We start from the raw sequence: 10,471 nt of genomic DNA, 5'->3' as shown, positions 1-10,471 counted from the left end.
TGCGGAAGCAAATCTCTCCTAGATGTTGCCCTGCGACATTGAGCAGTTTTCATAGGAATGAATGGCCGCCATTTTGGAATCCGGTGTCCATTCTATAATAGGTCCATGCTCCAGAGTGGTGTGTTGGCCACTGATTGCTCAACGAGCAGCAGCTTAGGCAAACGGTTAGAGTGAGACCAACTGAAAACGAATCTGGAATAAAACTAAAACTGTGATTCTGAAAAAAGTATAAATGATATCGAAATTCTGTTGAAATTTTATTGAAGATACAAATGTGTAAATCTGTTTAATGTTTGAACGATGGTAAACGGTTGAAAATTGACCAAGTTATGAAGTCCTTAGTTGTTGAAGAGGATAAAGGACGAATCAGCGTTTTTTCAATTTTCTAATGGGAATGAATGGGGGAATTTTGGTTGTATAACCTTGAATATCTCAGGAATAGTGAATAATGTGAATAAAGAAAATAATAGCGTTTCAATGTTTGAATGATGTTTCTACATTGAAGTTTGTTAGGAGTCGCGAACGGAAAAAGTGGCGGAATAACAATAAAATTAAATACGTAACATTTCTAAGATGTGAAACCAATAAGCTAATTAGAAAGCTATCCATTGAACCTATACCAGACCACTTAGTTAATGTACGTATTGTGCACTGTTAAAGTTAACTTACAGAGCTTAGGGTTGAATCCAAATATCTACTACTATCCCACACGTTTGTAATTTAGCATCATCCTAGAGGTAATTAAATGTTACACAGGCCATCATTTGAGAATTACATTAGCATCAAAAATCCTCAACAAACAAGTTCCTCAACTAAGGCAAAATTTTAGTGTCATAAACATGTCCATCATTTACAATTTTCAATAAATAATTAAAATCAAGGTTAATATATATTAAGTTAATATAAACTAAACGGCCACATTCCCTCGTCTGCAATTCTTCACAGCAATCCATTTCACACTTACAATCTGACCTGTATGGCGGCACAGAAATTATACATACATTAGCAGATAATGATTTAAGGCGCAGAACACTCACAAATTATTAAAAGATTGTTTTATTCACAATTGAATTGTAACAAATATAGTTAATTTAAAAAGTTTGCTGCTCTTAATATCACTTTTAATTTCGAAGCTCATTCAATTTTTATATAAATGTAGAATGTTTTTTGTCTTCATGGAATATTTACATTTTTCCAATAATAATAAACACAAAAATAAAGAACAAAATCAAAACAATTCCAAACAAAATGAAAATACTGCATACAATGCTAAGTAAAATATGTGCAGCGGAATGATCATCGGCGATATGTCCTGCAATTACATTTCTGAGGTTTGGTCGCCACACTTAAAGCTTTTTATAAAGGTTCGATTCACAACTAGAAAGGCATTGGAATGCGACACATCAATAATCAATATTGAAAGTATCACCACAATCAACCTACTTTGAAGAATAAACAAAATCAAATATGACAAAGATGTTCGAAAGATGATAAGCGTCAAGTTTGTAAAAGGTTACACGTTCAAGCATCTTAATGCCAATATATAACAATCAGAGGCCTTCAAATGCAACTCTTGTCCCATTTATTCCCTTCAACATGGTCAAAATACGAAAGGCCATCATCTGAATTTGCATTTTTCAATAACATAACACAAGTGTAAGAAGTGATTTTAGCCAGCAAAGCTAATCAACCTATGCTAACCATTTACATACAGCAAATCACAGTGTCTAGTAATGACTCCAACCCATCTTTCATAGGCAACATTATCCACCACAAATTGTGCTAACAAAAAAAAAGTTGCGGAATGACAAACAAATTGATAAGTCATATTCATTTGTCCTCAGGTCAGCCATAATTCCTACTTCAAAATGTTGCACCTTTTTATTTCCAGAAAAGAAAATTAAAGCTAATCTGGTGGCCAAGAAGCCATGATGTGTTTGTTACGGTGTGTTCACAAAGTCTCTGGGCCACAGCTTCAGCACAACCCTGGGGGTCCAGCTCTGTAGACTCAGGCTGGAGGAGCACTACGCTACAGGCAGAGGAGGACCACACATTGTCAGGTGAAGCAGGGAAGACTCCCCCGTCTCTACCAGTTACATCCCTAAAGCTGGTCCTATGCATCAATAAATATCCACACAATACCCAAATGAGTTACTGAAAGTATTATTAAAAGTAACTGATACTTCTTTCACCAGACTGAGTTTAACATTGTTGCCCAACTGTAACACAAATTTAGGACAAACAAAACGAAAACGTACATGAGGTGTCATTATAAAAGCTTGACGCAGGTAGTTTGGACAGGTAGATTGAAGCTTAATCTACCTGTCCAAAGAATAGAGAGGATCACATCTCTGAATGTATTGCACATTGCAAATGTCCTCCATTAGTATTGAGCCGGTACACTGCTTCCATTTTGTGCTTTCCAAGACAGAAAATATCCCACTAAAGCAAATAACACAAGATAACAAAAGACACAAACTTACAGAATACCAAGGGCAGTGGCCTGGGATATAGCCGTCAATTCAAATTGGATGACACATCCATTTAATCCTTTGTCTCCCCAATCCCGCCATAAATCTATGGATTGCATTCCATGTGTACTTTATCACACCATTATAACAACCATCAGCCAATCAGCGTGTCCTACTGGTTAGTCCTACTGGTTGCTCCTACTGCTTAGTCCTACTGGTCCCTCAAATGCAAGCAGTCTGAAGTCCAAACCAGTGCTTTCCAACAGATAGGCCTGGTGGTGCCTGATGTCATTTTAATGTTGAAGAACATCACATTAATCCCATAAACACACCCGGAGGACTTTGTTCCAGTGTCCAGATCCTACTTGAACAATTATAGAATAAATTAACAAGCTACATTTATTCTTTTAAACATCGGCATATGAATACAACTTAAACCATAAACCTCAACTAAGAAAAGAAACACAACCAAAGATATTGCAGATGGTGCCACAGTGATATGAGAACGGCTTCTGAATGCGGTTGCTACTAGATTATGTGAAGGGATCTGGAAACCACTGGCAGAGGAGGGGGAGAAGAAAGGAAGGTTGTGGTACTGTAAAATCTAATCCTCTATGGAGAGGGTTCAACCTGTGGATATGAAGTAACTCTCTCATTAAGCTGACTTGTCCCATATCCTTCTTTATATACTTCATTGATTTAAAATCAGAATAATTTCTATCAGATTTTCGGTGAAGTCATATTATATGATCTAATAAATAATATGTGCTGACTTAAAGCAAGCTGTCATTTGCTGTCATTATTTGTTAGAAACCACATGGATGATACAAGGCCATTTCTGGTGTGTGATTTTGGATAATTCAACCACTAATGTTATCACTGAATTACCACATTAATGAGATGTCTTAGCCCATGAACATATGGACATGTTTTAGACTTTTTGTAATTCATCAGTGATCAAAAACAATTGAACTTGACCTAATGTGATATGAGGACAGTGCAACAAAGAATGCTATGGAATGGTCAGGTTCAATCTTTTGAAATGAACTTCCTTTGTTCTTTATTCAGTTGGATAGTTTTGAAATAAGAGGGAAAGCTTTTCAGTAAGATTCCATCACCACTAGATGGCAGTGTTCTACAGGAGGCTTAAGGTGGCGCCACTCATGTCCCGTTTACATTAAGGTCTGCTTTTACAGAGGCAGGTCCACATGTGGGTTGAGGAGGTAATGGAATCAAAAGATGTGATATTGAACTGGACCTTTGAAATCATGAGCAGTTTCTTAAACCTACGACCTTCCATTCATCAGCTACCAGACCACCTTAAAGAAAACCAACATGAAGGAAAACAAATCCAGATCAGTTCTATTTAACCTCTTTAGCTCGTCTCCATGTTGTTGTGTGTTCCCAGGCAGCGAAGGCACTAATTTGATGACTAAATAAGACAAAATGTTGGATCAGGAAAACCTTGCTCTCCAACACAGGCGTCAACGTTTTAAATAAAGTACATTAAATACTGAACATCCAGAGTATAAGAGAAGTGACTCAAAAACCAATGGGTGGGTATAAACAATAAGTCATACTGTGTGTGTGTGAGGTGCTCCTCACGGAGGAGCTAATATATCCTGCACTGGGCCAGGGGCCACAAGATGGGGAACTATTAGGGAGTGTGCCACAGATGTGGTGGTGGGGGCACTGTTGAGCTGTGGGAATATATGTGGTGAATGAGGGACTATGGGAGAAAGAGGCAACAGGCTGGACTGGGATTCAAAGCTGCACAAAACCAAGCCTATTGTCAGTTGCCATTCATAGGGCAGAAAACATGTCAAACATTATATTAATTGGAAAATATTGGTACCGTAAACCTAAATTGTCAGGGTTTTCCCCAGACAACTGTTGATCCTGGATATGTTGAGCAGGCTCAGAGTTTGAACTTGAACCAAGCACCTAGACTAGGCTGCCGTCTTGTCTTTGTGGGGCTGGTCTGTGCTGTCCCTCCTGATGACGGGCAGCGGGTGGGCCTCGGTGTTAAAGACCCAGTGGTCGGAGGGGAGGTGGTCGTCCTCAGAGAACAACAGGTACAGGTACCTGGGAGAGAGAGGGGGTCAGGAGGATGGAGGTACACTTATACATACATCAGTCCTCTCACTCCATATACACAGGGAACCCAGGTCCTCTCACTCCATGTACACAGGGAACCCAGGTCCTCTCACTCCATGTACACAGGGAACCCAGGTCCTCTCACTCCATGTACACAGGGAACCCAGGTCTTCTCACTCCATATACACAGGGAACCCAGGTCCTCTCACTCCATATACACAGGGAACCCAGGTCCTCTCACTCCATATACACAGGGAATCAATTATGGCAAGTGACACTTGGGCACGGGCACTTGCCTTTTGTTTCTAAAAGGACACCATTGTGAAACTGGGTTTATAGAGCATACGTTGACCGAGTGTCCAAACATGAACAAACTAATAAAGTGAATTATATTATCAGTTCAATTTTATGCACTGTTTGGCTCTTTCCGTTCATTAAACCATCTGGTTTGCCAATGTTTGACATTAATGTGTCTGCTATTTAGGATCTGAGCGATCCTTTTCAAGGCCGACTGTGGGCTTATTTAAGTCATTGGTTTGGAGAACCGAACATAGCCCTATAACTGTCCTACTATGACTGCTGTTCACCGTCTGAACATCTCTTTGATTGAAAGAGAAATGTGGGTCGAGTCTGATGAATGAAATGAGCCAGTTCTCTGATCCAAGCCTTTAAACACAGCTAATACTCATGAAAGATGTTTGATGCTTTTGAACACTCTTATCAATGGGCGTGATAAACAAATACATTTTGTTAAACATAAGCAATAAGTCAAGGTACATAGGTATACAAGGATTAATAAATATTCTATTTGACCAAGAATGAATCCTGATGGGCTGATTAAGATCGCTGAAGCCGTTCTCTGAGCGTCAGTCTGCTGTTGGCGTGACGTTGGGAGAAGCAGGTCTATGATTGTTTGGAGAACTCCGACATTTCAGTCACCTGCTGAACCGGACTTTTCCCAAAATTATTCTTAACTGCTAACAGCTCTATTAAGATTCAACTACACAAATTATTTCTAAATGCTCCAATTGAAGGGATGGAGTGGGTCGCGTGATTGTGCTCTCAGCCCTGAGGGTCTGGAGAGGGGCCTAAAGGGACAGCTGGCTCTCTGCAGAGACACCACAGACAGAGGAGGCTGAAGGGGAGGACATGTGTGCGAGATGGAGAGAGCGCCGGCCGGACAGACTAGCCAGACAGAAACGCACACACACATCTTGCACTTAGTAGGCTATTGGCTTAAAGATCCCATATCATGGTCTTGAGGGTCTGCTAGTCTGCTGTTATTTGGTCAGCACGCCCAGTCTGTTGTGATTGGTCAGCACGCCCAGTCTGTTGTGATTGGTCAGCACGCCCACTCTGTTGTGATTGGTTAAACACTTTGCGGGTGTGTCGGCAAATTCACACCCTGGAGAAGTTGTTAACATTGCAGATAGCTCGGAGGCAGGACTTCTGCACTTCAGCATCTCCCACAGTCAGACGTCACACTGTTACAGAAGTAAAGTTGGAGCGCAAACAAACTGTTTCACACACTTAATGAGGGGCGTTTTCAGTGGGCGCGAATACTCCTGGCAGATTTTTCTATGTTAGCAGACATGTATACTTATGTCATATAACAGAAAAGTCTAAACACAGTTAGACACAGACTCCCGATCAGCCACCAACAAGACTGTATTCACGCCGATAAGAAGAGAGAACCAGACCCAGAGCTTTTGGTGACAAATATCAACAGCAAACTAATAACTAGGACGGATGGAGCCGTGCTTTGAGGCCAGCGAGCCCTGGAGTGAAGGGGACCTAAGAATAGCTGGTCGCTGCGTCCTTTAAACATCACTAAGGTCAAAACACTTCAGACGGCTTCCATATTAACCTCACCTCCACATTTAGGTTATTGGATGACTTTGTGAGGTATACATGCATTATTAGTCATATATGACTGATGATGCATTTGATCATATATCAGATGCAACTGCTTATATCTTAATTTGTGATTTTATGTTTAGAAAATCGAGGAAATGTTTTTGTGCGTCTTGTGCAGTTTTTTGTAAGGGTTATTGTATGTTGAGTTATAATCTGAATTTACTCAATGTGAGGAAAAGCTGCCCATTATTTTCCAACTGAAGCCAGTTCCACTGATTGCTGTTTTCTCGTCATCCTACTTGAAGTGAACTGCTGCAGTGTGCGTGTGTGGGTGTGCGTGCGTGTTTACTTGAGGGTCTCAGCCTGGTAGAAGCTCTGCTGGACGTCGTCATGGTTGGGGGAGGTGGCGTAGACGTCTCTGATGCCGCTGTAGCCCGCCTCCACCCTGCAGTGCTGCTCAAGGGCCTGGAACACAACACAGGGGGAGGGGAGGAGCTTATACCCCGCACACACTCAAGCACACAGGGGGAGGGGCGGAGCTTATACCCCCGCACACACTCAAGCACACAGGACTGAAGCTGCTTTGGGGCTCTTGAAAAGCGCTTTATAAATGCAATGAAGAATTATTATTATTATTATAGATAAGGTATAACTTTATTCATACCAGACGGGGAACTCTGGTGTCACTGCACAAAATGAAGCTACATAAATGCCAGCTGAAACACTTCGATATTGCATGCAACTATTTGCTTGTTTTGTTGTCGTCATGTTTATGATAAAGTTCTGAAAGCATTGTGACATGGAGTAGGGTTGAAGAGAGACGGGCGACTTTATTGGTCACCCAGACATATGGGTTATTGGTGTGCGGTGTGTTGCCATCCCTGACTGAAGCACTACGGCGAGGGTAGGGGTCAACCTTTAGACGACTGAGAGGCCAGCGGAGGCTGGATACTTGCCGAGCCAGCGGCTGATCTGCCAGTGATACATTGGGCGTTAGTGACCCAGGGGGGCACATATGAGGCCGACTATCGGTGCTAACCATGGTGGTAACTAATGTGACTAACAAACAACCAGAGGCTGGTAACTAGATGACGGGCTCCTCAAGTGAGCACTCGTAAGCAGATGACCAGTCGAGCCAGTAGCCGGTCCAGTGGGTTGCAAGGTTAGAATGCATGAGTTACCACCTAGGTCGGAAAAACAGTCTGCCGCTGTATCTCTGGCAGATCAGCAGCCGGCCTCGGCAAGGATGCGGCTTCTTCTGAGAGGACTTCTCAGCAGCCCTGCGCTGTAGTGCCTCCTTCAGTCAGGGAGGTCAACACGCTGCAGACCAGTGACTCATCTGTCCAGGTGACCAATGAAGTTGCCCCTATCCCTTTAGTTATATTTTAACCTTTTTATCATGGGGAACATTTGCGCCTATGACGTTTTCGTTTGGCATCAACTTGACCCGTGTGTTCTTGAACACTCAATGGAAGTGTTTCCATGCTGGATTTGGGTCCCACACCCCTCGCTTCAGGGAAGAACTCAATGAAAAAAACAAACCTTTCCCAGAGTTGTAAATGAATGATTCCTTACCTTAGGAACATTGAGATACTTAATATGTATTGATTGAGACGAAACCTGTGAGGTGTTCTGCCACAGCGATTAGAAGACATGCTTCCCTATTAAACCCCATTGTAATGACTGTAGCAAACTAAAGCACCTCACATAACCGGTTAAATAGGACCCAGAGTGCATTGTACATCACCAATACACATATCTTTACAATGTCCAAGTGTTATAAGAGAGACAGCTAGCAAGAAAAACAGAACAAATAGAGGGAAAGAAAGGAAAGGAGGTGGAAATAGTTTTATTCCATCCATCCATCAATATTAATTCAGTACTAAAGCGACTGAACCAGAGTGCCCCTACCTGGACGGCCTCCCAGCCCCAGTCGCGGTACTTGGGGTCGTGGGTGAACCTCCACATGTACATGAAGGTCTCGATGACCTCCGGCCTCAGGATGAAGTACTTCTCGTTCTGTCGCGTGGCGATGGCCTCCACGCCCCCGTCAAAGCGGAAGGCCTCTGGTCCCAGCTTCAGAGCTGCAGGGGAAACAGGAACATCCCATTACCACCAAACAACTAGAGACAGCCAGAGGAGCAGAGGAGCTGAGGGCGTCCAAACCGGGATACCACGCCTCAGCATGTTGGTTGATTGGACTAATTGTGGAAGAATAAATAATTTATTACAGGCATTGACCGATTCATAATTAAAGAGTCGACGTGTTTTGCATGGAAGTCTTGAAGACCTAAATGCATGAAATAGTCTGAATATTCATGAGGGCCGACTTCAACCTAACGTTCACGGGGGCATCACGTCAGCGTCTGGAGGAGCGTTGCCTGAACGTGTCATGACATTCAAGTCAGTAAATCGTCCTGAACATGTCCAGACAAATCTCTCCAAGTGCTTTTGTTTTAAACCCGTTAATAGAACAGCGCGGTCTCCTCTCCGTAGTCGTTCTCCTGCATCTCTTTGGGCCTTTATAATTCAAAGCCTCCCGTCAATGAGGTCACTCTAGAAGCTCATTGGTTTACTTTTCACACGCTGAATAACAAATAATAAGTAGTGCTGTCAAGTGATTAAAATATTTAATCGCGATTAATCGCAGTAATGTCATAGTTAACTTGCGATTAATCACATTTTTTTTCCGATTCTAAATATCCCTTGATTTCGTGCTGCTAGCCTTTTAGTGAGATCAGAGAGTGTTGAGAAGAACATTAAGAAGGGAGACCCGCAGTGAATTCAACCCGGTCCACTTGACAACGGGTAGGTGCATGACAGTGCTAGGCCTACCGTTAAACTTCAATAGCCCCGCCTTTTATTTGTTTCAATCACTGAACTTTCGAATAAAACTCTTGCTCAGCAAAGATGGGAGTCCGGCAGCGCAGTCCGGCAGCCTGAGCTGTGCACCTGCAACCTCTCACTCACTCAACATACGCACTCCGTATCGTTGCTTGCCCCAACAAGTTTGTGCGGCGTGCTTGTTGTTTTGTTTCCGGTGTAGCTAGATCCGGTATGGTGTTGTTGTTTTTCTAACGTGACTAGTTGTTGCTCGACAGCAGGTGAGAAAACTACGTTTGCCAAGCCAAAAAAGCGTTAATCGTGCGCTAAAAAAATTAACGCTGTTAAAATTGGTTTGCATTAACACCGTTAATAACACCATAAACTGACAGCACTCATCAGTAAAAAAAATTTTTTTTGAACTAAATTATAATTAAATTATGATAAATCAACATCTAATTCTGTCAAAATAATTCTTAGAGATAAAACGAAAAGGTGACCCCATGCTCAGAAAGTGAAGTGACCCCACGCTCAGAGAGAGAGAGACCCCACGCTCAGAGAGAGAGAGACCCCACGCTCAGAGAGAGAGGGACCCCACGCTCAGAGAGAGAGGGACCCCACGCTCAGAGAGAGAGAGACCCCACGCTCAGAGAGAGAGAGACCCCACGCTCAGAGAGAGAGAGACCCCACGCTCAGAGAGAGAGAGACCCCACGCTCAGAGAGAGAGAGACCCCACGCTCAGAGAGAGAGAGAGACCCCACGCTCAGAGAGAGACCCCACGCTCAGAGAGAGAGAGACCCCACGCTCAGAGAGAGAGAGACCCCACGCTCAGAGAGAGAGAGACCCCACGCTCAGAGAGAGAGACCCCACGCTCAGAGAGAGAGACTCCACTCTCAGAGAGACCCCAAGCTCAGAGAGAGACCCCACGCTCAGAGAGAGACCCCACGCTCAGAGAGAGACCCCACGCTCAGAGAGAGAGAGACCCCACGCTCAGAGAGAGAGACCCCACGCTCAGAGAGAGAGAGACCCCACGCTCAGAGAGAGAGAGACCCCACGCTCGGAGAGAGAGAGACCCCACGCTCAGAGAGAGAGAGACCCCACGCTCAGAGAGAGAGAGACTCCACTCTCAGAGAGAGACCCCACGCTCAGAGAGAGACCCCACGCTCAGAGAGAGAGACCCCACGCTCAGAGAGAGACCCCACGCTCAGAGAGAGAGAGACCCC

The 10,471-nt window shown here is 43.5% G+C and overlaps 1 protein-coding gene across 1 annotated transcript in view; it reads right to left on the bottom strand.

The window, feature by feature from the left end:
- Window positions 1-306: 306 nt before the first annotated feature.
- Window positions 307-10,471, bottom strand: part of man1a1 (mannosidase, alpha, class 1A, member 1) — a 110,344-nt gene continuing 100,179 nt past the window's right edge. Inside the window, exons 10-12 of the mRNA XM_056581136.1 lie at window positions 8,337-8,509; window positions 6,775-6,890; window positions 307-4,556 (exon numbers count right to left, since the gene is read on the bottom strand). Of these exons, the coding sequence (XP_056437111.1) occupies window positions 4,421-4,556; window positions 6,775-6,890; window positions 8,337-8,509 (425 nt within the window). The 3' untranslated portion in view covers window positions 307-4,420. The remainder of the gene's footprint in view (window positions 4,557-6,774; window positions 6,891-8,336; window positions 8,510-10,471) is intronic.

The sequence above is a fragment of the Gadus chalcogrammus genome, chromosome 21 (genome assembly GCF_026213295.1).
Source record: "Gadus chalcogrammus isolate NIFS_2021 chromosome 21, NIFS_Gcha_1.0, whole genome shotgun sequence".
NCBI lineage: Eukaryota > Metazoa > Chordata > Actinopteri > Gadiformes > Gadidae > Gadus > Gadus chalcogrammus.
The sequence above is the reverse complement of the archived record's forward strand: the minus strand, read 5'-3'. Positions and strand labels throughout refer to the sequence as shown.